The 27,770-nt window shown below is 42.4% G+C and overlaps 1 protein-coding gene across 8 annotated transcripts in view; it reads left to right on the top strand.

Moving 5' to 3' along the window:
- Positions 1 to 27,770, top strand: part of Arid1b (AT-rich interaction domain 1B) — a 323,358-nt gene that overhangs the window by 233,198 nt on the left and 62,390 nt on the right. For all 8 annotated transcript variants that reach the window (XM_090337918.1, XM_090337916.1, XM_090337917.1 and 5 more), the window contains one exon: positions 9,565 to 9,654. In XM_090337918.1, the coding sequence (XP_090194044.1) occupies positions 9,565 to 9,654 (90 nt within the window). The remainder of the gene's footprint in view (positions 1 to 9,564; positions 9,655 to 27,770) is intronic.

The raw sequence follows: 27,770 nt of genomic DNA, 5'->3' as shown, positions 1-27,770 counted from the left end.
TACAAAATGAACCATGGAGAATGCAAGCCAGTATTTAATAAATTTTCCCTCGATTTTGAAAGCTTTTAGGCTTACCATCTAACTTATCCCAAAGAAATACATTTTCCACTTTTTAATTTATTCGTAATAAATTTCATGTTTAAACTATGAGTTTTATTTATGTACCTAAATGGTTTTAAGCCAGTTTTCTCCAAAAAAAAAAAAAAGCTAGTAGACTCTTCCATAGCATTGGTGTGACAAAAAAAAAATTTTATTTGAAATTTTGCAGTTATCCTACCTTGTAATCTTATTTCAGAACAGCTATTACAAGTTCCTTTTTGGCCTTTCTGGAGGTAGAAATCCTGTAACAACTTACACTAAGGAAGATGTGTGCTACTGAGCATACAAAAAAAGTTGTTGGTTTTGGGTTTTTTTTTTTTTTTACACTAAATGTCATTAATATGCTTTTCATCTGACCGCAGCACAGAAAACATCAGTTCGGCATTGTACAAAAAGAACTTACCTACCTCCCCCTGCCATAATGTATCATATGTGTGTGACAGAAGTAATGCCACATCCTTTCTAGACAGGGTTAAGAAAGCCAAGCTGTGTTTTGTCTTGAAGAGATGCTGTACCACTGTGTAGGATGCCATCCTGGTTGGAGTAGCAGTGGAGAAGGGAAGCTATTGTTTTCTCAGTGCACATGTCTTTGGAAATTTTCCATTTCAAGACAACTCAAATTAAGCCTTTGCTCCTCCTCCTCTTACCTTCAGGCCTGAGAACATTAGGAATCTCTCCAGTTGCACAGTCCCCCTTGTAGGAGTAAGGTGTGTCCTCCTCTTCAAAGCTCTGCCATCTTTTTCTGGTAATTATGTGAATCTACAAGAAGGCCGCTTGCTTGCTGGCAGCCTGTAATCCTAGCTACTCAGGAGGCTGAAATCTGAGGATTATGGTTTGAAACCATCCCAGACAGGAATGTCTGTGAGACCCATCTCCAATTAACTATGGAAAAGCTGGAAGCAGAGCTGTAGCTATCGTGCTAGAGCACTAGCCTTGAGCACAAAAGCTCAAGAATAGCACTTAGGTCTTGAGTTCAAGCCCCAGGACCAGCACCCCTGAAAAAAGCCTCTTCTACCAAGACAGGACTGAGCATTCACACAGTTGACCCAGGGCTCCAAACCTACACCTCCAGGGTCCTTTTGCATTATTGACTAAAGAGGCGCTTCTTCATGGTTAGCCTTCATTTCTGGGGCTGAGAAAATACCTTCCCTTCAGACCTGTGCTCAGCTGAAGCTTGCTGCTTGAATCCTTGGACTGCTTCTGTCGAGGCTTATGGGCACAGACCTACTGACTTGAGGGCTGAGAAGTGAAGGTTACCATGTTTTATGAACTAATTTTAGCCTGGAGAAGTGAAGTTGCGCAACCATTTGACTACATTTTGGAAAATGGTAAAGTGTATGGTGCTTGTGCCAAGGTGTTGCTAAAATGAGCTTTCTGAAAGGGGCAAAGTAAGTCATTGCTCTGGACAGAACAAAACCAAGTTATGTTTATTCCCCTATTTTCTGATGACTCTGAAGCTGAGATTATTACGATGTCTTGATTGATTATAGCCATTAAGTCTCGTACTAATCAGTTTCATCACTTATTCTCAGTTCACAGTTGCACCTTTGATTTCTCTTCCATAACAGGGTGATGTGGGTTGTCATTGACTAATGAAGAACAGAATTGATTTTGGCATGAGACAAACGTAATGCTGACACCAGTCCTAGAATGCATTAATCTTTAATAATCCACATCTGCATGTTTATAAATGATATAACCCAGGATTGTTAATGTTGATATTCTCCCTTCCAAACAGAAAGTGACATAGCATTTGTACTTGGGAACTGAACGAAATCCACAGACCAGATCGTGGAGAGTGACCTTGCTGAGTGAGGACCTATTACTTCATGGAACGATTTTTAGAAAAAAAGTATTTTTCACTTTCACTGTTGCAGAGGGCAGATGACACACCCAGCTAATCCAGTAGCTCGTCCTTTCTTAATGTATCATTTTCTCATTTCACCCATTCACTGAGCAAACTAGGCTGCAGGTATATTTCTAGGAACTGAGGAGAATGCACTGAACACGAATACCAAGAGCCCTGTCCTCAGGAAGCTTAAATTCTAATGGGAAAAGCAAGAAGCGCATGAGGAGTTTTTGCTTTATTTTCAAGGGTTGTAGTGGAAAAATCAAGCTGTTTCTTTAGATAGCAGTGGTTAGAAATTGCTGTTTAAACCAGCGGATGAAGGAAGGACAGGAGCAAGCCATGTGGGAGGCTAGGAAAGCGGTGACAGACACACCAGGTCTGAATGGAGCAGCCCTGAGGCTGGGTAGAAGTGGGGTCAGAAGGAAGCCTGTGGGGCTGGAGGTGGGGGGAAATGGCTGCAGAGCAGGTGGCCAGGTAGACTAGAGTGACAAATACAGCTGTTGCTTCTTACCCACAGTTAATGCTTTCTGAGGTTTCAGTTCTCCATGGTCTGCTGGACTACTCCAGAACACTCCATAAGCTAAACTGTGCAGTGTTGTGAGTAGCCAGTAGAATCTCTCAAGTCATCTCTCGGCTACATTCACACCCTGTGTGCACCCCATCATTAACTGCCTTTGGTTAGCAGATCTCTGTCAGTATCTTGGGTTCAGTTTGGTTATTAATGGCCCTGAAATTTGATGCTGACAATTCCAGTATGTCAAGTAGAAGCCCGAAAGCACTTCTCTGAGTGAAAAGGTGAGAGTTGTCAGTTATTATAGAAGGAACTCTACTAGGCTGAGATTGCTAAGATGTGTTGTAGGAGCCTTCTATCATGAGCCAGGAAAGAAAGCCACTGAACAGCAGGATGCCCTGAGCCTATACAAAGACTCTGGCAAGGGATGGCCTGACACAGGTTGAGGCTCACACAGGTTGAGGAATTGAGAGCTGAAAACTGAAAATTCCCGGAGCAGCTCTATCTGCCAGTGAGGAAGCTAAGCTGCCACTCCATGCCCAGCAGACTTGAGGAAGTTGACCAAGGGGAAAGATACCATCCCACAAGTCTTCAGTTGCCAGAAACTGGGCTTCTAGAAGACACTCAGAACCTACCCATAAAAGTGCAAGGCAGTGGCAGCACATAAGTAATGGAAGGATTGATTAACTGTGGCCAGATGATGGAGAACCTGTACATGCTTAAAACGAAAAACTACACTTTGACAGAGATCATGCTCATATAGCATTGTTATTATAATGCATTGTAATTATTCTGATTTATTATTGTTAATCTCTTACTCTACCTAATTAATAAATGAAACTTCTTCATTTGTATATGCAGATATTTATATATATATGTGTATATATATACATTATGTAAACCTAGTATATGCATACAAATATAGTTACTATTAACCAAGTTTCAGGCTATACCAGGGTCTTGCACTGCATCCCACTTGGGTAAAGCAGGATTCGATGCAGGACTTGTGGTGTAGTTAGACTCAGTTTAGAACTTCATTTTTGCTGTCATGGGAAACCATTGGAAGGGTGAATAGATTTGGAGTTGCGGAATTGGTGTAGGTTTTAAAGGATTGTTTCAGGTGTTACGTGGTGAGTGCACAGTGGATAAGGGCATAAGCAGGAGCCCGTGGCAGGTTGGCTTGGCTGGACATGCGCACAGCACTGATAGGGCACTGACCTGCCAGGTCAGAAAGTGGGGGAGGGGCTGGCGACCTGTGCTGCTGCAGCCTTCCAGGGCATTCTAATGGAAGCTAAGGACCTGTAGCATCTTGCCTATGACTCACAAGCTGGCAACTCCCACTGATGATAGGGCACTGATGTACAGAAGAGTGATACAATCCTGTGTGTTCTCAGGCCTAATTCAGTAGTGGAATCCCTTCCTTTTCAGATTCCACACAAAATTCAAGCATCATGTAATTTATATACTTCTAACAACAGCAACAAAAAGGATATCTTTTTTTAAAAAAAAAAAAAACTGAACCTCAGTATTTAAGTGCTTTCATTCTTTTCCTTTTCACTTTTCTCCTCACCTTGCCTTTCTTATTCCTTGTGAGATGGAGATGGGTTCAGGATACCCTATAATGTCAGTACCGCTGACCAAGCCTCTGACAAGATGTCTGCCCATGGGTAAATTAAAGAACAATGTGTTACTCCTTTTGCCATGGAACAGCCATCCACCTGTTATCAGCTTAGAACACTCCTGCTAATCCTTCAAGGCCCGCCTAAAGGCTCTTTCCCTTCACCAAGTCCCTGAGGATGCTTTCAGCTCCCTGGGAACTAGTGTGCAGTTGACCTCAAAATGGTGGCAGCAGCCCTCCTCTTATTACCAGCAGAGAACACCCAGCTAGCAGCTCTCTTAGAAAAACACAGAAATGCAAGGAAGGGAAGTTCCAAAATTGATTGCATTTTGTTTTGGCAGTCCATGACTTGAACTTGGGGTCTCTTGCTTGCTACCATTGAACCATGCCTTTAGCCCTTACAATTGGTCGCCTACAAAACTTTGCCCCTATGTGGAGAGCCATCTTAGTCCTTTTGTATTTTCACACTTCATAGAATCTCCTTCCATTGTCCTTCCCACCTGAAAAGTGACAGATGACGCTTTGGTCCTAACTAAACCTGATTAGTGGTTCTAGGACTTCTCAGTATATACCAGACATTCATAGATGCAGAACACTGCCTAATTCTGATCCAGCATATACCCACTCCTGCTGAGCCTCCGAGTACAACATCTTGTGGTCTGGAAACCTAGTCCCATGCTCTCTTTTGGTAGATTCTCTTTTAAGTGTAAAATAGCTTTAGGTGAGCAAGCATTGGTCTAAGGCCTCTCATAGGCCACATGTGTTTACAAGCAGAGTTGTTGCCAAGTGCAGAAACCCAGGTAAAGAAACCTGGATAAGGAAGGACAGAAGCAAGCAAAACTCTTGCTCAAGGCAGAAAGCACATGAGCATTCCAAAAACAACCCATCATGGTCGGGTAGTGGAGTATAGGATCAAGCGGAAGAGGAGAGCAGCCAGGCACTCGGCTACTCTTTCTCCTGGGGGCCCAGGTGGACAAATTGGCAACCCTGTTCACAGCTCTTTTTCTTCTCCCCTTTGTATCATAAGAACTGCTAATCGGATCCATGCTGCTGCAACTGTGGTTAGTTATTAACAGAATAAAAGCAGATTTCTTCAAAAGAACGGGAGGGGGAAACGACTATACAAAATTGCAAGGTTGTTAGAATCGTAAATGCACAGCAGTCGATTTCCTCCGTATTCTGAATTACACGATGAATACAAGTCTTTCATCTGTCACTATACTCATTTCTTCAGAAGGCAGCCAAATATTAAGCTTCTCAAACAAAAAGAGCATCTTAGAAAGAGGAAAAATATTGAGGAATAAGAATGGGTAAGAGAAGGGGAAATTAGGTTTTGTTTTTATTAATTTGTCCTGGTGAGAGAAATATAAACTGCCTGCTCTGTGGTTTCCCTTCACTGCCTCTGACCCTACATCAAAGCAAGGATTAAAGCAGATTTAGAGAGGCTGCCTGCACTTTGAGTCAGGTTCAGAGCCCACCACTGTTTAGATAGATAGTAGGGAACTGCCCTCCCAGATCCCCCATCGCAGCCCAAAAGACTTTTGAATGGTAAACCAGACATACCTCATTATTTGACCAAAGCTATCGAAAGGGTCCATTTTTATTACAGTACCTGGTTGACACAGCTCCATGCATTCTGGCACTCTCAAGGACACTTTCTAGGTCCTGGGTCCCAGACATAGAAGTGGCTCTGCTTTCAGCCGTGCCACATCATGGTTGTATTATCGTACCTGTCTCCGTGAGTGCAGTTAAGCAGATTGCAAAACTCTCCTCAAAATTTCACCTTTCACTTAATGCTTTTTTTTTTTTAACAAAACCACACACACACAGTACGTACTTCCTCACCAGCATTCAGCATTACTGGAAGGCCAGAAAAAGAATGCAGAACCAGTAGAGCCAGATCCTGCTACAGGGCTCATTCTTGTCTGCCTAGGAGGGCACAGTGAAAACTAGGCCTCTCCCTGCATGCCAGCACCCTCAGCAACAAGTCCTCACTAAGGATGCTGTAGTATAATGCTGTGTACTAGGTTTGGGGCTCTGGTTTATCTTTAATGAAAACTTGTAGCTTCCTACACAGTCAAGTCTATGTTTTGTCTGACTTATTTCATCTAGTTCTTTTAGTCCTCTCTTGGTTCTTTTCTGTCCCAAGTCAGGTGATTCACAAATAGGGGTGAGTAGAGTTTTAGCACTAAAATTGAAATGAAGTATTATCTGTCATTCTAAGTCCATTGGCTAATTACATCCATATTCCAATTTGGATAATCAGATCCACCTTAGGGGGGAAAAAACAGTAACTGTGTAAAACAAAGAAATATTTTTTCCTCTGTTCTCTGCAACTTTTGAAAAAGTTGGGTGAATATAGGCCTGGTAGAGCTTGAACACTGTCACTCGAGTGGGAATGGGAGGTGTGGGGGTTTTGACAGAGGCTGTTGTAGTTAGTGTGGTGCTTCTGTTGTTGGCTGTAGTGGGAAACTAAGAAAGCTTTTTAGGCTGAGAAGAGTTAACAACAGAGAAGTGGCCATTGCAAGTTTGTTCAAGTTTGTTCAACATGGCAGTCTACTACTGCATCTTATCAGTAATTCTTACTTGCTTGTTTGAGTTTGATCAAAAAGACTTGGGAAAATAGCACAAGTATTTTTGCTATTTAAGTCTTGAGCCTCTGCTTGCATTAATTGCCAAGGAATCCAGTCCATCTACTCTAGACCTGTGTTGGAGGGCACTATAAGTTGTGCTGTTAACATTTGTTTTTGCTAACTTTCTTGTTAAATAGGATGGGTCAGGTTTATGCGCCATTGCTATTATTGAACAACATTTCATGTTCATTGGTCATTGAGCAAGTGTTCCTGAATGTTCTTAATGATGTCATCATTTTTAAAGTGATCAGAACGCTATAGCCTATAACACAAATCCAGACCAGCTCCTATTTGGGTAGATGGGTGTCCTACAGCTTAATGTTTGCTTCACACATTATATAGATGAGGCATACCCAGGAGCGATGCACCATGGGATAGCATGAAGTTGTTTGTTTTTACTGAGTCCAGCAGGATGCACACATGCTGGTTATAATGTGAGCACTTCTCGGTTATCCTGCACAGTAACCCTTTTAAAAATCTATGTTAGGCAGTAGATTCTTTACATTTATAAATAGACAGTAAATGAGGGCCATAGGTATTTTCATAGGAAATGCATGCATACCTTGGACACCAAGGCAGTGTGAACAGTATTGTTCTAGTCCAGAATTCTCATTGTTTTTGCCTTGCCTTTTATTTGGTACTAATAGAGTTTGCAATACATATCTAAGGCAAATGAATGGTTGAACAGATTCTATTCTGCTTGGTAGGAATTTTATCCTACTAGTTGTGCAACTCATGTCATGGTTCAGAGCACTTCTCAATGTCTGTTAATTCAAGTCTTTGTACTTTGTGACTGGGAGTGGCAGTCACAAAAGTAAGTAAAAAGTAAGGTTCCTGCCAGGTGCTGGTGGCTCATACTTATAATCCTAACTTCTCAGGAGGCTGAGATTTTAGGATGATGGTTCAAAGCCAGTCCAGGCAGGAAAGTCTGTGGGACCCTTATCTCCAATTAACCACCAAAAAAAAAAACGGAAGTGACAGAGTGCTAGCCTTGAGCAAAAGAGCTCAGGAATAGTGCCCAGGCCCTGAGTTCAAGCCCCATAACTGACAAAAAAAATGAGTATGATTTTATAGTAATACTTTTACAGCTTATACTTACACCTATTATCTAAACTAAAAATCATCTGCTGACTTCAGTCTTCTTTGTCTGACACAGAGACAGCTATTATTGGACTTCATCATGAGTGGCAGTCATGGGAATCTCCAAAACCAAGACGTAGTATAAATGTTTATCTTCATAAATACACTGAACTGAATTGTTGGCAGACTTCAAGATATTCGGTTCCTCTCTGCAGTGTATTTAATTATGGGAGAGTAAATTCTGTGGGTGCAAAACAGCTTGATAACATGCCTGCCATACCATAGACAGAGGGTTGTGTGTGTGTGTCTGTCTGTCTGTCTGTCTGTCTGTCTGTCTGTCCTTCCCATTTATTGTAGCCAAAGGAGAAAGTAAACAAAGGAGCAAGGGCATCCTGTCATGAGAGATAGTGTCTTTTTTTTTTTTTTTTTTTTTTTTGCCAGTCCTGGGCTTGAGCTCAGGGCCTGAGCACTGTCCTTGGACTTTCTCAAGGCTAGAGCTCTACCACTTGAGCCTCAGCACCACTTCCGGCTTTTTCTATGTATGTGGTACCGAGGAATCGAACCCGGGTCTTCGTGCATGCTAGGCAAGCACTCTACCACTAGGCCAAACTCCTGGCCCTAGAGATAGTGTCTTTTGAACTATGCTGAATTCAACATTTTTTGTTACTGTTTAGTCCTAAAAATGTATCTAAACTTCTGCACTAGAAAGTAAGTTGGAGGTGATCACCTGCCTCTGATGATTCCTATATTTCAGAATCCGTTCTCCTGCCTTCACATGACTCAGTCCCTTCTGTCAGTAAAACAAGTGTCTTTTCATTCATAATCTGAGATAAATTTTTCTTATATATTCATCATGCTAAGGTGGAGGGATTTAAAGGAATGAAAAACAGGATTCTTGTCTCAAAGCTTCCATTACACCTGGAAAAGATTAACCGAACAATGTTAAGTAAATGGTCACTAAATAGATGTCATTGCTGTAGGGACAAGGGATCAGAAGAGCTCTTGTTTAGTGACTATACATACTATATTTCAGAAGAGTGTGTTTTGTTTCTCAGTAGAGGCCTCCATTAGGTTGAATTTTTGACTCATTAGGAAGACTGTTTTTTTAGCAATTTATTGTAACTATTATATTGATTGGATATTACTAGTAATTATCAGCCTTTATGCCCAGCTTGAGATCATTATAGTCTCCATAGTCTGGGTTTGGCTCATTACAGTTGGATTTGTTAAATATTGAATATGTATTACAAGATTTCATCTACAATTTGATTTGTCCATAAGCTTGTAATTCATTCAATAGTAACAACTTTCAGCAACTCTTTTGATAAATATGTTTATCATGTATCCTTTTCATTGAACAGGTAAAAAAGATAAAATATGTTACCTTTTTGAGCTTTGTATGTTTTCCATGTGTATTTATGCCTTCTTTCAGTGGTGATGGTTGTGGGACTTGAACTCAGGGCCTATGTGCTGCCCTTGAGCCAACCTATGCTCCAGGCTACTGCTTTACCGCTTAAGCCACAGTGCCACTTCTGGTTTTTGAGTGGTTAATTGGAATTAAAAGCCTCAAGAGGGCTTTGCTGCCTGGGCTTCAAACAGTGATCCTCAGATCTCAACCTCCTAAGTAACTGGGATTATAGGCATGGACCACCCGCACTAGCGATCCTTGCCTTCTATGATCATAAAACTTAGAAGTAGCTGAGTCTTGGTTTTGCACCTCTGCAGCATTAGTGCAAATGTTCCTCCATCCCCATTTTCCTCCTGTGTTTTACAGGCAGTCAGATGCCACCTCAGCCACCTGGGAGCCAGTCTGAATCCAGTACCCACCCTGCCTTGAGTCAGTCACCAATGCCACAGGAAAGAGGTAAGTCTAGTTTCCACCCTGCCTATGCCCTATGCTTTGATTGTATAGACTTACTGGAATTTTCTTACCACGGTTTCCTTGTATATTTTTTTAAAGGATACTGCAACTCTTGATCTAATCATCTCAATCTACATGTAGCACAAATTACAGAGAAGGAAGGATTCTGTCTTTGCAGATTTGGTGATGTTACCAAAGTGCAGTTTAAGGCCCAAAGAATATATTTGTCTGTGAAGTATAGACTGAACATGACTATAATCCAATGTTATATAGCTTTGCAAAACAGCAAGGGACTCTTCAGCCTGGAAGCAGCCTAATGAAGCAAAATATTGCGGGCGGGGGGTGGGGGGGAACACTAATATGTGTTCTTCTGACCAATCACTTGTTCCATGGTATTTAATAGTAAAATTTGAAGTTCATGTGAAATGAATAAGACCTGAAAAACAAATCACATAGTCTTATCACATCAGTTAACAAATACAGAAACTAAGGACTGCAGAAACTGTCATGATTTCCTCATTCCCAGAAGTTAGTTTCAACCCAGGAATGAATTTGGATGTAGCTATAGCCTTCAGATGGGTTTTGCCATCTTTTGAATGTTATTGGTTGGGTTGGGTTGATGTTGGCTTTGTGGGAGGGGTTTTGGTTATTTATCAGATACACATAACTTCATGTGAAGTTAATAATTCAGTTGTTATACATAGCATTTGATTATGTATATGTCTACATGATAGCATTTTGTGGCACCATATTTATTGGAATTAGAGTTGCAAGATTAGTTTGTTCTACACGAAGAGAAATCGCCGGCAGACAACGGGAAATAATAGGAAAAGAACATCATTTCCATTAAAAGACAAGGTGCATTTCATTTGTTTTTAACAGGATAACTTTGGAAGCTCTCACTTCATAACGATCAGGCTCTGTTGTATACTCCATCTTCCCTGGAGCTTCCAGTGGGGAAACTGCTGCTGCTGCTGCTATTGTGGTGGTGGTGGTGGTATTAATCCAGATTGCCAAGACCAGGGCTCACTACGCCATCTGGTGCTGTGTCAGGCTGCCGCTCCCCTTGTGAAAGTCCCCACTGCCACCCACTTTTTCAGAGACATTGCTTCCCCACCATGGGCCAAGGTTTCCTGTTGGTAGTTGGTGTTTAAAGAGTTCCTGACCCCTGACATTTCTATTACTTCCCTGCAAGTTATAGAAATGTAAGGTTTAAGTTCTTCTCCTGTGGACTCAGCAGCATGTTATTAGGAAAGCAATGGCAATGAAAAGATGGGTTAGTCTTTTTCTACACATCACTCGTGTTCAAATGACTAGGAGAAATAAAACTTTCCAGTTGAGAAGATCATTATGTAATCTCTTATTGTCACTTAAGGTACAGTTCGCATTTTAACATCCCTTCCGTAGAAAGTGTGGCATGTGTTGTATTATCTTGGAGACTTCCTGGTGCATGACTCACATGTAGGACTTGTTCCCTGGTTGCTAGGCCCACCCTGGGTCCCTGGTCTGAGGCTGGGTAGACCTCTCATCTGCTTTGTCGCCAAGCTTTCAGGTGTTGCTGCAGTTGGGTGGAGGACAGTGCAGGGAGCGCGCTTGCAGGCCTGCAGCTCTGCTTCCTTGCTCTGACACGCTTCCCTCAGCCCATTTTGCGCCCTTGAAGGCATAGCTCTAGCCAGGGCTCTGTAAGCTGCTTAACCTGTGCTGGCCCCTCCTATGGCCAGGCCACTATCCTAAAGACAAGGCCAAGGTTCATGAGAGAGGACACCCGTGCCACACAAGTGACACTTGCTGCTCTGCTTCTTTTACCCTGGATTGCATCTTCAGTGCCTTGCTGTGTCAGGGAGATGGAGCTACAAGGAAACTCTCCCACACCAATCACCTGGAGAAAGTTGTCCTGTTGGAGGCCCTACAGTGCTAACACAGCATAAAGATAGCAAAACCCTTTCCAGCCCCTGACCCTTACAACTGACTGACAGCTCCTACAATGTGAGACTGTAGAAAAGTACATTTGAACCAAGAGCAAGTCTGTAATCCTGGCTATTGTGAAACATGAGATTTAAATACAAGGGTTTGAAGCCAGCTCAGGAAGGAGAGTCCATGAGACTTCGATTAACCACCAAAAAGCTGGAAGTGGAGCTGTGGTTCATGTGGATGGGGTAGAGTGCTAGTCTTGAGCAAAAAAAAAAGCTCAGGGACAGTGCCCGGGCCTTGAATTCAAACCTAAGACCAGCACAAAAACAAATAAAGAGGAGGGGAAGAAAAAGGAAAGGAGAAGGGACAAGACATAAATGAGAAAAAAAGGACTTAAATAAAACTTGGAAACCCGGGCACTTTCAAGGAAAAATCTAGGCATTTCCATCAAGGTAACTATATGGAAATTACCCTTTATTGATCTTGTCTCTTCTGAATTCCTGTGTTAGAATGTAGTTTTGGTATCTCCTAACAACTGCATAACAATCCATGGCTTAGAAAGCTGCTTGGGCTACTTCCTGTTTGTTTCCACGAGGCAATGTGGGGCCACCTACCCCAACAAGGCCTTCAACCTGCTCCCCCACACATCCCATCTAGTTCAGTACTTTTGCCTAATGGTGGTGGTACTAAGTATTCTGCAAATGTCAAAGGACATTGGTTTGTTTTCCCACATTGTACACAGATGGAAGTTACCTTGGAGTTTCTACAGTTTTCTATCTTCCTTCTGAAGAAAGTATTTATATTCATAGATATGGCTATGTCTTCAGGGGTTACAAAAGCAGAAATGTTTATTTGGCCATTTTATTTTCTCCTGTAGTGTTGTCTCTTCCATATCCTCATTCATTTCATACCAGAGTAAACTTCATTCTTCACTGCTGCAGCTTCCTGCTAACCCAGTAAGAAAATGAGTTCACATTCTTTTCTCCTAACTGCTTCATTAGTGATACAAAATTTAAAGGTTAAAAGGTTTGGTATTCTACCATACAATATACTATTCAGCTTTTTGCCACTGTAACAAATATCTGGCGTAATTGAAGAGAAGATTTATTTTCACTCCAAGCTTCTCACCCTGGTGGACTGACTCCATCCTGACTCCATCGGAGGTGAGGCTAGCATGGGTTGGACCACAGTGGTCAGAGAGGAAGAGACAGGGCAAGCCAGACTCCTCACAGGCCGGCCTGCAGGGGCCTCTCACCCTGCATTTCTTTACCGCCCAGCAGTGCAGTGCTGCAGATTGTTAACGCTTCTGTGGGTTAATCCATTGATTGTATCAGAGCCTCTTTTATCCAATTACTTTTCAGTGATTTTTTTTTCTACCATCTGTCATACATAAGCATTTCATATGTACATTTTTTGGAGGGAAACTTCATATACAAGCCACAATGTTAAAAAAAAGGGGGGAAAAGCATTTCAGGGACTTTTGTGGTGGGTAGGAGGTTGTTGGGATCATGAGCTTGCTAAGCAAGCATTCTACCTTTTGAGCCTTGCCACAGCCCTCTTTGCTTTAGTAATTCTTTTATTCAGATAAAAAGTTTCACATTTTTACCTGTGCTAGCTTTGGGGCAGGGGTTGGGTGGGTGGAGGCATCTTTAGACTTACCCCTGTCTCTGCTTCCATACCCTACTTGTGTTTTGAAGTATGTTCTCCCAACTTTTTACCAGGCTAGATTCGAACTACAGTCCTATTTCTGCCTTCCATATAGGTTTGTTGTTTTGGGAAGGTGGTTTTATTGTTGTTGTTGTTGTTTTTTGGCAGTCTTGGGGCTTGAACTCAGGGCCTGAGTCAGCTATTCTTGAACACATTTTTGCTCAAGGCTGGTGCTCTGCCACTTGAGCCACAGCATCACTTCCAGCTTTTTTCTGTGTATGTGGTACCAAGGAATCGAACCCAAGGCTTCATGCATGCTAGGTGAGCATTCTACCACTAGGCTATGCTCCCAGACCCATAGGTGACTTTTATTTTAAACCAATTCTTCATTCTTTATACCTTATATACTATGGTACCAAATTGCATTTCATGACAGGCACGGTGGTTCATGCCTGTACCCTAGCTACTCAGAAGCCTGAGATCTGAGGATTGCAATTCAAAGCCAGCCAGGGCACGAAAGTCCATGAGACTCTTATCTGCACTAGAAAACTAGAAGTGACACTGTAGCTCAAGGGGTAGGGCCATAGCCTTGAGCTAAAGAGTTTAGGGACAGCACCTAGGCCTAGAGTTCACGCTGTATGACCAACCCCCCCTCCCAAAAAATACATTACTTATTCATCTCACAAACAGAAAGACAGAAGTAGCATTAGTTTGTCTACGCATTGGAATAACAAGTTTGGGTTCATCCTTATTGCCGTCTTGTGTTTTCTTTTGTTTTAGTTTAGTCTGTAGTACTGGAGTTAAAATTCAGGCTTCTAGGACAAATGCTCCAACATTGAGCTATGCCTGCAGACATTTTTTCTGTTAATTTTGAGAGCAACTCTGCCCTTTTGCCAAGGTGCGCCTTGGACTGTGATCCTCTTACTTTACAGTTCCCGTCTCGGCTGGGATGATACAGAGAGCACCACACCTAGCATCTTCCACTGGCATGGAATCAGGCTGGCTTGGACCGGGATCCTCTGCATTTGAGCCCCCTTTGGGCTTAGGAGGATAGGTGCACGTGACTGTGCCCAGTTCTGGCTGAGAAGAGTCTTGGGAGCTGAGACCCTCCTAATGTCAGCCTTCCAGATGGCTCACGGTGTGAGCTACCAGTCCGTCCTAGCTCCCATCCTATTTCTCAAATCTTTCACCGAAATACCTTGAAATGCAAAAAGAACAGTATAACATGGTTTATTAATTTGTTGCTCTTTTTTTTCTCAATAAGGCTTGGAGGCAATGTGCGATGATGTTCTGAGTAGGTAAATAAGTACAATAATTGTAATATTAAAGTGATCACATTTTCAACCCCTGTAACATGTTAAGCTTAATGAAACTAGCAAATGCCCTTCTGGTTTATTGGATTAGCAATTAGGTGAAATGTTGAAAGAAGGCTTATTTATTTGGACAGATGTAGAGAGGTCAGAATTAATTTTTTGAAAACCTTTTAATTGAATTCTGTTTTAATTTTCACAGTGGTATCTAGTTAAATATTCATGTTACTGCCGGTGGCTTTCTGAAGGTCTGAACTAGATCTGGACTCACAAAATCAACACAGGTTGTTTAACCCTTTTCATCTAGTGTGCCAGCAGTGACTTCTTGAGAAAAATCCCATAGTATTTGAATAATTAGAAGGTAGTATTGAGGATTTAATCAGACCTATGCTGGAACAGAGCCCCCAAGAACTTCCCCTTTCAGATACACTGTAAGCAAAGGTCCACTGCCGCAGGCCTGGGACGTGTTCTGGCTAGAGGCAGGTTCTTCGGTGCCGTCCTGTATCTGCCCAGTGTGTACAGAAGGTATCCTGGGTGAAGTTTGCTGTTATTGAACAGCCACCCAGCCTTCAGTTTGTCCTTCTTGCTGACTTACATTATGACCTATTTTCTCCCCGCTTTTTAAAAAGAGGAGCTGTTAGTTTCAGTGCACAAGCTCAGTGTACCTGACTGAAAACTGGCCTTTACTGTATCACTGATACAAGTTATTGGTACCGTATTTCTGCTACCAGGATTATTTGAGCTATAAAATAGGCCTGCTTTATCCACTTTGGGTACAGAATCGGGAGAAAATGGATAGTAAGATGTTGCATTTTTACAAGTTTTGAATGTTTAGTTGCCACACATCATGTTCTTTACAATTTTTTGTCATCTGAATCCCCAAAAAATAAAACCTTGCCTTTGGAATCTGAACTTTGCACTGATATTTATCAGTGGCATTATTTATATAAATATAAATATTTTTATATTATTTATATAAATAGGGCTGTTTCTCAGCATAAATATACAGCAGATGGAGTGTGACTGGGCATTCAGATGTTTTTTCTGAGGACTACCACAAAAGGGAATGAGAATTTCTGTAAAACAAGCTTCAGACTTAGATGCTTTATTTAGACTGATTGAATATATCTCATTCTTATTTTTTCTCTTCTGATATTAACTCCCACTCTATATATAGAGAGAGATAGTTATATAGATCTATATAGAGAGAGATATAGATAGCTATATATCTACCTATAGATATAGATAGATAGATCTCTATAGATCTAGATAGATAGATAGATAGATAGATAGATAGATAGATAGATAGATAGATAGATAGATAGAGCAGTTAAGAATGTGTTCTAGTGTCTCTTCAAGGTCTGAATAGAATTCCTCGTCAAATTTCTGATCACATCCTGTTTGCTTAGGTCAGATCCTTCTCTTAGCTTTTAGTGCCAGGGGGACAAAGCAGAGCTTAGGGTGGATTTGGTGTTCTTCTGTGGACTCAGCCAAACCTCTCCAGGATCTTGTTTATCCTTTGCATTGCCTCACTGTATCTCTGACAGAGCCTGCCTTATGACAGTCCCTCACACATGGAGTTTTCAGACCTTTTCAAAACAAGAAATGAGCAAAGAGCAAACTATTTCTTGTTCATAAGTTAAGAAAGTTCACCAGTTGACTGGTATAGGCTTGTTGCCTAGTATAGACCTCGGCCCTTATGAATCCCCTGAGCATTTTTGTCTTGCACCTGCCTTCTCTGCACTTAGCTCTCCAGAGCTGTTCCTCCAGCTAGCTGGTCAGCAGTGCGGTCTTTCTGCACTGAGGACCTCACACCTGAGCCCGTCATAGAAGAATCACCCAAAGGCCACCCCTCCACCTGGCCTTACTCTTTATATCTAACCCTCTTACTGCTTCCACTGATTTTAAAGCAATACTTACACCAGAACTTAATTTGAAATCTTGAAAATTACTTTTGAATGCATTTATTAACCTGACTTCTTAATGATCAAGAACAGATTAGCATACAAGTATGAAAAGAAAGCACCATCATCCCTGGTTAGGGAGGTAGATGTGGAATTCAATATTCTGCTTTTGCAAACTATACACACAACTTTTGTTCCTCTTTTTGTTGAATTAAGTTTGACAGTACATATGAAGATTCTAAGATACATTAAAGAGTATACTCATCAGAAGGTGTTCTCTTAATCTCCCCTCCTATTGTCATGTTTTGTGCCATGTATGTATGGTAGCTCAGCCTGTTGAGCCATTCATGATAGTTTGTTCTCACCCTCCGAGGCACTTACCTGAGCCTCTGCTCTTAATTAAGGATTTCTTTTTTTTTTTATGATATGTGAAAGATGAAAATAAACCCTAATGGGAGGTTTTCTACAAGGAAAGATTTCTAGACTTTACTCCAGAAAGCTGTTTCTAATTTCTTGAGCTTAAGAACTCTGCCTCAGGGCTGTACTGTGAGCCAAGCCAAAGCCTGTCAGAAGTGAAGGAAGCCGTTCCTTTTAAGTCTGCTATCCAGAAATAGGTCCTTAAGAAAGCTAGTGAAACCAGTACCGCGTACAGTAAGTCACCTTCGTGTTTACCAGAGAATCACCCACCTCAGCATCACTTGTAGACTAATCCTAAAAAGAAGCAGATACCATCCCCCACCCCAAAAAGAAGCAGTTTTAATAATTGCTTCAGCAGTGAGATTGAGGATTTGTTCCTCTTTTGCTAGAACCAGGCCTTGAACTCTCAATTCCACAGCTCTCAGCTGGGACTCTTCCACTTGCGCCATGCCTCCAGTCTTACTCTTTGCTGGTTAACTGCAGGAGTGAACTGCCTTTGAACCTTAGTCTTCTGAATCTCTGCCTCCTGCATAGCTACATGTGTTTTCTGAGTGGGAATATTGTAGGTGTGGGCAACACACAACTGGCTTATTTTCAGTATTTTCTTGTTTTAGTTATCAGTTATCCACATGATTTTAATAGAAGTTATTTGAAATCAGCTCACTTTCAGTGAAAGTATTGAAGGTAATTTGAACATTTGCACACATTGCACTATTGCATACATAGATTATATCGCCATACTTTTCTCCAGCCATTGTTCCCTGCCTTGATGAAAGATGATCTATTGTCTTTTTTTTTTCCCCAAGGCAGAAACAAGTGGCCATCTTTAACACCCCACTTCTGCCCGTCCACCCCACTCCTGTCTTCCTCAAATTAGTTCATGTTCCCGCTCTTCCCTACCTTGGTCTTCACGCTGCTCCCCAGGCCTCCAGCTTCTGCTGCCGCCTCATGCTCTTCTCAGCCACATTCTGTGTGGCATCCAGAGCAGTCTCTGCAGAATGCTGGCTGGGCTGTGTCATTTACCTCCCAAGTCCCCAGTGGCCTTGCTCTTGGCGAATGGTTTCTGGTGTGCTTTCTGCCCAGCTCTGGCCTCATGCTCCTTAGGTCAAACATGGCCTCTTGCCCCTCTGAAGCTCTTGGAGGCCCTGATACAAACTCACCTCTCTAACCTGACAAGCACTTTTGACACTATATTACTTCCCTCTTCCACCCGTCCCTTCCTACTAATTCTTCAGGTCCTGGAGCCCAGCTTGTGGTTGAGGTGGAGTCTGTTTTGAGGCAGGCCCAGGAGTGCTGTCCTCTGTCTGCTGTCCTCAGGCATGCAGCCACCCGTCGTCAGCTTCCCAGACCAGTGCCTCTTATTTAAATGCTGGTTCTCACTTTAATGTGCAGGGACTTTGAGACAAGACAGTCAGGATTTGGGAACAGTGAGCTACATGAACTAGTTGGGTGACCTTCTGACTTTTAACTAAGCTTCTGCTTCTCCACATAAAACCTGGATCAGTGTGATCCACAGACTCATTGCACACACGATGAAACATCGGGTAGCAACTTTAGCTGCTAAGATTTGTGTATGGAAAGGCTAAATATTTTAGCCCCATCTACGACATCCTGATCAATCTGATCCTCCTCTGGCTCTAATTTAGCCCATGATAGATGATGTAAGGTTTGAGGCTTCGCAGGGGTTGCGTTGGGGGCAGGGGTGGAGAAGGGGACAACCCACATGCAGAGAGAGCACTGAGGTGCAGGGACAGGAGAGGGGATGAGCCCTATGTTAGCCTAATAACATATCTGGTAGAAGGGGGGGGGGTTAAAGCCTTGAAACAGGTCATTAGTTTCTGTCTTCCTTAGAGCAGTTCATGTTGTGAAGAGAAGCAGGCAGGCACATAAACACTGAAGATATTAAATTGTAACAGGAATTTTTTAAATCTATTTTTCTCTCCAAATAGGAACCTGACACCTATTTGGGAAGAGAAATGGCCCTGTCTGTCTCTGTAGTAGGAGATGCTCTGAGGTGGTATGGCGTGTGACCATTATTTCACACATGTGGAGAGACATCTTTTATTGAACTGACTTGCAGAAACAAGGCAGTAATTCTGCAAATTTTCAGCAGATGTCAACATGAAAATAAATTGTCCTTGTGCCAAAAAGAAAATATGCTTTGCTTTCTGGTGACTTGTGGAAGCATGGGTCCATTTCTGGTGTCCTGCAGTGTATTGAGGCTCTACTACCTGAAAAGGCATCCTTGATTGAGGAGTTGGGCATCTGTACAGCCGGGGCTGAGGCTCCTTTGGGGAGCTTGGGAACTCTTTCTGTGCTGCTTTCTTTCCTGTGGAATGGAGCATAATTTGGGCTTTGTGCTCCACTTTATTCCAGCAGGATTTCAAGTGTCTAAAACTCATTGTCGTGGGTGCTTGAGATCCTGTGGTAAACAAAAGTCAAAAGGATCCTTCACTCCTTAGCTAGAGAGTCTATTCAGGCCCTTGACAGGTGCTCTCGTTCATCAGTGAACTCGGGAAGGAAGCATACACTGAGTCTCGGGCCACCTGGCACCAATGAGTACTGGAGCTGAGTACTGGAGCCTACCAACTAGCGTGGCCTGACACTGAGAAGCCTGACTTTTTTTTTTTTTTTTTTTTTTTTTTTTTTGCCAGTCCTGGGCTTGAGCTCAGGGCTTGAGCACTGTCCTTGGACTTTCTCAAGGCTAGCACTCTACCACTTGAGCCTCAGCACCACTTCCAGCTTTTTTTTTTTGCTATGTATGTGGGGTACTGAGGAATCGAACCCGGGTCTTCGTGCATGCTAGGCAAGCACTCTACCTGTAGGCCAAACTCCCGGCCCCAAGCCTGACTTTTTTTTGAGCCAGATAACAGCCAAGTACTACTCCCTGGCTGTTTGGAAAGGGGCAGTGTTTTGTGCAAACTGAACTTAAATAAGTGGCCAGGTACATAACTACCTCTTGAGCAGTGTTGGTGGTGGAGAAGTGCAACAGTCAGACCCCACAGCTGCGCAAATTCCAGACCAGGAGCTGTGGGCTCCCGTGGCCTCACACTCCAGGAAGCAATCACAGTCCCAGAACCATGACTCTTTGCCTTCACTAAAGGCTTTTGTGGGAATCTAGCAAGGGAACATGATGGTGGGTTAATTTGGGTGACCATTTATTGAGCCTTCACTGTGTGCAGACACCGAGCTGAGTCCCTTCTCCATCTCAAGAATTGTATGAGGTAGACTCATTGGAACAGGAAACAGCCTTGACTTATCCGTAGGCCTGTACTCCTGACTGTCCTCAATAAACCCACAGTACCCGCAGTCCTCAGCAGCAGTTTCTTCTACTCTGTCTGCCTTCTCTCAAAACAATTCCTTGAATGCGGCAGAAAACAAGGAGCCAACGACCCAGTTGATTCAAAAAGCTGTATTTGTAGAGTTTCATGAGCTCTGAACAAAGATGGTACAACTTTCACATTTGGTTCCATCTCTGCACCCAACACCTTGCCTCAGGTGTCCACAGTGCGGGGACAGCCAGTCATGGGAATGGCAGCCATAGCAGTGTGCTCACAGGTGCACCATGGACAACCATGGCCGACGTGACCTACTGGGCCACACTGCAGGCCTCATCCTCTTGCAAGGATGAGACGTCACATGGACGGGAGCGAGGGGAGGGCGAGTGTCCACAGAAGTAAAGGGTAAGGTGGAGACTTGAAGAGTCCACACTGCTTTTCTTGTGGTGCCATTTGTGCCTTGTTGATACTCAGGCTGGGCTGGGAGAGGATTTGGACAAAGGGATAAAGTGCCAAACAGGCCACTGAAAAATCCTGACCGTACTCAGGCAAGTAGAGGCAGGTGGGTTGTGATTTCACAGTCCAGCCTAGGCAAAGTTAGCAAGGTCCTATCAAAAACAAAGCAGAAAGGTAGGAGTATGTGCCCTCAGTGGGAGAGCACTTACCTAGCAAGTGTAAAGGCCCTGGGGTTTAATCCTCAATAATGGAAAGAAGAAAAATAAAACCAGGAACTGAAGGAACCCCTTTGCCCTCTTGCCATTCTGACTTGGGTACTCCCTGGGCACTCGTATAGCACCTCTATTTTCTGTTGGGACCCACTAAAAAGAAAACTCCTTTAGGGTCTGGCACTTAAAAATGATTAATGATGAAAGGAAAGAAAGAAAGAAATATTCTATTGACAAAATGTTTGTTTAGGGGTTTTTCTTTTTATTCTTTGATGAAATTTTGTTATTTTGTCAGTTCCTTATTTTCCTGTTTTTTGGTTTTGTTTTCTGTTCAACTACATTTTGTTGTGTGCCGGTGCTTCACCTCCTGCTTTCTGGCAGTTAATTGGAGTCTCGTGAACTTTCCTGCCCCTTCATTGGCTTCAAACCTTGATCCTCAGATCTCAGTCTCCTGAGCAGCTATAGTTACCATCCACTGGTGCCTGGCTTCTCCAACAAATTTGTAGGGGCCTTAAGCCCAAGGATTATATCTTTTGTTTTCTTTAAAAAAAAAAAAAGTTCTCCTGTTCTTGCTACAGTTCTATGAATGCTACAGTAATTTGGGGCATGCTGGCAGAAGACTTGTGTAATATTGTGAATTGAGATACCAATTTGATAGCTTATAAAAATTGCAACTTGAGATGAATGAAAGGCTCATAGAATCACTATCAAAGCAATGTTTTTTTTTTTGTTTTTTTTTTTGCCAGTCCTGGGCTTGAGCTCAGGGCCTGAGCACTGTCCTTGGACTTTCTCAAGGCTAGAGCTTTACCACTTGAGCCTCAGCACCACTTCCGGCTTTTTTTCTATGTATGTGGTACCAAGGAATCGAACCCAGGTCTTCATGCATGCTAGGCAAGCACTTTAACCACTAGGCCAAACTCCCGGCCCCCAAAGCAATGCCTTTTATATAACATTCTCACAGTGTTTTGTAGTGCAGAAAAGCACTTTTGCATAGACGTCTTATTTGACTCAGAATGATCTTGTAAGCTGGGGCAAGAAGTACATTCACCATTTGATACAAAAGAGCCCCAACTCTCCACACAACAGTGGCAGAGGCAGCTCAGAGCCACATCTTCTGGATCCTAGCAGGTCGGCGCATGCGTCCCCTGCCGGACACATCCTCACAGAGGACAGATTGAACTCCAATCTTTTTCCTAAAGAGCATGACTATGTCAGAAATGTGCCCCCTTCACTTCAATCCAAACGGCTGTGGGGTGTGTATCTCCCTGTGATACAGGATGCAGAATGCTATATTCACTTGTACACTTACATGGAAACACATGAATTCTGTTTTCATATGGAATGTCTGAGGAACATTGTTTTACATGCTGTAAAAGGTAAATATCTAATTTAGTACTTTGCTCAAAGTTTAAATTTTCTCAGTGTTAGATATTTATCTGGGACATATAATTCTGTATTTAGTAACTCAATATGGTGTCATATTGTGTAGAATGTTCATGTTGTGCTTTCTCAGTTTCACTTACTAGAAAGTGTGGTTTTCTAAACGGGAATTTCTGGTAACTAGGAAAACTTCTCACATGTTTCCTGCAGCTGTAGTCTCTGATGCCAGGTTTTCTATTCTCAAACTGTATCATGTGCTGTCACTTAGAGGAACTGTCTAAGAGCCAAATACAGTTGAATAAATATGCCACCATGAATAGGTAGATAATTTTTTAGTTGAAATTGATTTGTCTCCATCTTTAGAAATGTTTAAGCATTTGTTTCATTTAAAATAAAATTTAGGAGGGGAACGTGGCTTAGTAGTAGAAGGCTTGCTTGCCTAGCATGCCTGCAAGTCCTGGATTCATTTCCTTAGTACCACCTAAACAAAAAAGCCTGGAAGTGACACCATGGCTCAAGTGGTAGAGCATTAGTCTTGAGCACAGAGAAGCTCAAGGACAGAGCCCAGGCCCTGAATCTGAATCCCAGGACCGGCAAACAAATTTAATAAAAGTTAAACAACAATTAAAAGAAAAAACTACCTTCAAATAAGAACACATGGAAACTGCAGCCCCAGTTTAGATTTTTCTAGGAGGAAAAAAAAATATCTAGACCAGAGGCAAAAAATTAGACACGCCCCTGCCCCCGCTGAGCCCCTGTGGAGTGGATAGGAAGAGGAAGCCAGCGCCAATGCCTGGCTGGCATTGAACCCATGATTTAGGAGGCCAAGATCTGCCACCAGCTCTGTTGCCTGTAGCTCTGCTTCCCCCGAGTCCTTGCAGTGTGCTAGTGTTTATTGAGCACTTAACAGGGCTTCTTAGGAGTGTGTTCCTTCTCTGTAGCAGAGCAGTGAGATACAGGGTTTGTTTACTTTCAAATGAGGAAACAAATAACCAATGTGTAGTTTCTATTTAGGATGACAGGAAGAAACCCTTTTTCAACTAACTTCTTTTAAGTACTGTTGTTTGAACTCAGTGCCTTGGACTTGCTAGGCAGGAAGGAGTTATACCACGTAAGCCATATAATCAACCCTTTTGTGGTATTTTTTAAGCAGAGTCTTGCTTTTTCCTTAGACCAGCCTGCTTACAGTTTATCCAAGTAGCTGGGGTAACATGGATGTGCCACCATGTCCCGTGTGAATGGTTCAAGATGGGGTCTCATGAATGTTTTGCCCACACTGGCCTTGAGCCTAAATCCCTGACCTCTCTCTCCTCTGCCTCCTAAATATCTAGGCTTCTAGATGTGGTCCTCCATTCCTGCCTTGATCAGCTAATTCCTATCTTTTATTTTCATCCAGTGTGTAGATGTGGTGACATTTAAAGATGAGGTGTCTTTTTCATCTCACGACTGCTGGCATCTAATTGTAGATATTGTACATCACTTGAACTCCTTACGCCCCTCTAGTTTTGTTGGATTTTTTTTAATAGTCTTACTCTGTAGCCTAAGTATCCTTGAATTCACAATCCTCAATCTTCCACTTCCCAATACAGTCGTACACCACCACACTCAGCTAATTTGGTGTAGCTGTTGTTGTTGTTGTTGTTGTTGTTTTGTTTCCTGAAAGTTGTAGGAAGTAAATCCAGGGCCTGTTCCTTCTAGGAAGTATTATACCACTGAGCTGTATCGCAGCCCAGGCTTCTAACTTTAGCCATATACCCCTGGCATCCTTTCTTTACCCTGCATATTACAGTTGCACTTGTTGCTTTGACAGTTGACTGCAATATTATTCCAACCAAAAGGCCACCTACCCACAGGATGGTAATGTAGGCCATTGAGCCCTTGTACTTTGCGGTGATAGCCGCCATGTGCCCAAGAGAAATGCTCATCACGAGACAGTGACTAATGGGAGCAAATGATAGGTGCAAACAGTTCAAGCAAAGAAACCCAGAGAGCCACTGAGCAGTGTTTGTATCTACTTGCGACAGCACAGTAAAACACTACCACAAACTGTAAACTCTCTCCGTAAGGATACTTAGATGCCCTTTGCCTTCTGTAAAGGGCTGCAGCAGCCACCAGGGATAGTACGATGCACCCTTTTTGAAACATTACACAGTTGCGCTGGTAATGTGGATCTCCCATACTCAAGTTTCATAGAAGAAGTAGTTGTACCTGGAAGCTGGAAGCTGTATCTGAGTACACGGGCCCTCAGAAGATAAGACCCGCCATTGGCAGCCTAGACAGCAAAAAATTACTGCTGCCATCTCTTACTTTGAGGTGGCAGAACACTTACACCTGCTGTCTTGTAAATCTTCAAAGGAGCCTCATCGTCATTGTAAGACCAGGCAACTGAGGCTCTGAGAAATTGTGATTTGCTTAATGTCCCATGGGTAGCTGGATACTATGTGCAGTATATTTATTTACACATCTGTCTTCCCTGCTGGAGTCGCATAGTGGCAGAGTGACCCAGGCCTTCCACTCCTAGTCTGATGTGGTCAGTTGGTGATAGAGACCCAAGTCCAGGAAATTACATCAGTCCCTGCTTTGGAATAAGGGTGACTCTTTTAGAAGATAGGAAAGAGGGTTTTTAAGAAGCTGCTGTGAGCTGGGATGTAGCTTGCCTAGTTGAAGCCTTGGATTTGATTCTGAGCATGCCCACCCTCTCCTTCCTAGAAAGAATCTCCTTATGAGGGGAATTGAAGCTTTCAGCTTCCATTTCTTATGTAAAGAATAGGATCTTATAGGATGAGACTAAATGAAAGGATCTCCAGGATATGGAAACAAGGGCTTTGTCTTGCGTGATTGTTGTTCCTAATGTACTATGTTATTTCTGTTCTCTTTTGTTGCCTTTTGGTTAATCTCATATTGTTACTGTATCTGACTTTGTTACCTGGCATATTGTATATATGTTTATTTGAAATAGGAAAGGGAAGGGGGAAAAACAAGATGATTGGGAGGGAAGTGGGGGGAGGAATGGGGACAAAAACATGAGAAGGGATATTGATGCACTTACTATCTGGCGAATGTAACTGTACCCCCTCTGTACATTACCCCGACAAGAAAAAATAAAATATTTTAAAAAGAAAAAATAGGTTCCAGGGCTGGGAGGTTAGCCTAGTGGTAGAGTGCTTGCCTAGCATGCACGAAGACCTGGTTTCTATTCCTGTATAGAAAAGGCTGAAAGTGACTCAAATAGTAGAGTGCTAGCCTTAGGGAAAGTCCAAGGACAGTGTTTAGGCCCTGAGTTCAGGCCCCAGGACTGGCAAAAAATAAAGAACATTTTCCTGGCTCGGTGGATCACCCCTGTAATCCTAGCTATCAAGAGGTGAAGGTTTCTGAGGATCAAGGTTCAAAACCTGCCTACACATAGAAGTCAGTAAGACTTTAAAATCCAGTTAACCATGAAAAAGCCAGAAGTGGTAGCATGGCCCCAGTGAATTCTAGACTTGAATGGACAAGTCCACAAGAAAAATTGTTCCTTTGGTACTATGAAGCATTCCACTAGAATTAGTTTTCAGATTTTACCTCTTTTTAAAACCAGTTTTCTTTGGATTCAAAAACCACTATGAAGAAAATTAGGTCTTAAGGACTGAGTAGATAGCCAGAGTTTTGTGGTACCTTTCCCAGGTAAGAATTGCTGGCTCTCGCGTATGTGAAGCGTCCAGAGTAGACCATCAAGGGATACCTCACTGAGGCCTTATGCAGCCAGACATCCCGCACACAGGCCCCGGGCACAGATGCCTTCAAGGTCAAAGGGAAGTCACATGCTTAGAAGGATTTGAGTTTCTGTCCTTAATCAATGAAGAGGAGAACAGTCATCCCCTTCCTCAGAGAAATACAGTGACACAGTTTCTCTATGTATTGATACAGGACTTTTTTTTTTTGACTTTTTTATTCTTTTTTATTAAAGAACTTATTAACGTTGATTTTTACATCATATTTTAAATGACAAGTTTAACAAACAAGTGTTCAAGAAGGGAATCTCTATTTACAATCACTGGGACTTAGTATTTAGAACTTAATCAAAATTAGGCTAAGGGTTTGTATGTCATAGAGACATATTAATTTATGAAATAAAACATTATGACTTTAGAGTCATAGGTTTTATGTCTATATAGTTATGTTTATATTGATACAGGACTTTTTATTACACAGGACTATCTAAAACTTCAGAGAATTTTATGTAAAGCAAAGATAAATATTTCATGTAACATCTTAAGCTGCAATCATTTATAGTAATTTTAGTGCTCTGATTTCTGTTTGTTTTCACATTGGAAAACCATTTTCTGTGATAATTTATCTGAGAGCTTCCAATTAGGGCCAATTTCGTATGACGTGTACATGCACACACTTTGGTCCTAGAGTCTGTTGCTGTTTTTGTTTTCTTTTTTTTCTTTTTTTTTTTTTTTTTTTTTTTTTTTTTTTTGGTTTTGTTTTGTTTTGCTTTTGTCAGTTCCAGGCTTGAGCTGGGCTCTGTACTTGGGCTTTCTCAAGGCTAGAGCTCTACCACTTGAGCCACAGCACCACTTCCAGCTTTTTCTATGTATGTGATACTGAGGAATTGAACCTGGGTCTTTGTGCATGCTAGGCAAGCACTCTACCACTAGGCCAAACTCCTGGCCCTGGTCCGAGTGTTTGAACTCGGGCCTTGGGTGCTGTCCTAGAGCTTTTTCAGTCAAGGCTAGCACTCTACCACTTGAGCCACAGATTCACTTCTGACATTTTATTTTGGTAGCTAGTTGGAAATAAAAGTCTCATGGACTTTCTTGCTCAAGCTGGTTTTAAACTGTCATCCTCAGATCTGAGCCTCCTAAAGAGCTAGGATTACAGATGTGAGCCACTAGTGCCAGCTATTTGACTTATTTTTATAAATAAATAGTTCCACTTATTCCACTGTATATCTCTTTAGACAGGCAATGTTAAAAGATCCCTCTTTTGGTGTTCTTAGTACAATGTAAACCTTGGTCTTTGCAACCCCTATGTGTCATTTACTCTACCATGCTCAAATTGCTCTTAGACATTGGCACTGTCTTACCACAAAGCCATCCCAGGACATTTCTCTGGAGACTCCTGCCTTGGGTTGGCTCTGGATTCTGGGAGCTACCCTTTTCACTGCAGACTGTTGATTCTGACAGTTGTTTCCCAGACTGCTCATGTACTTCTGTTTGCTAGAACTGCTGATAGGGGCCTGAGTAACCCCAAGGTTCTACGTAAATTTTCTTGTATGTGTTTTCAGTATCTGTCCACACAGTACTGTACTGTGCTCAGCACTCTCTGTGTGGCAAATTTGACATTCGAGCATTCAAAAATGAGCTTTTGGCACTTGCTGTGTTCCTAAATTCTGCATGACACCTAGAATGCATACACATACCCTGACCCTTGTGCATCTTTTTAGTGGGGAAGCAAGATAGCCAATTTTAAAAAGTAATAGTAAAATGCTTCCAGGTTAAGAAAAGGCTTGAAACACGGGTAAGTGAGAAGCTGACTTCAGATCGGCCATCGGGGAGCTGACCTGGAGCTCAAGAAGGATCCAGCAATAGGAAAAGCACAACAAGAAGGACTGGGAGAGAC

This window comes from Megascapheus bottae, chromosome 8, assembly GCF_031878675.1.
Source record: "Megascapheus bottae isolate mThoBot1 chromosome 8, mThoBot2.hap1, whole genome shotgun sequence".
In the NCBI taxonomy this organism is placed as follows: Eukaryota; Metazoa; Chordata; class Mammalia; order Rodentia; family Geomyidae; genus Megascapheus; species Megascapheus bottae.
The sequence above is the reverse complement of the archived record's forward strand: the minus strand, read 5'-3'. Positions and strand labels throughout refer to the sequence as shown.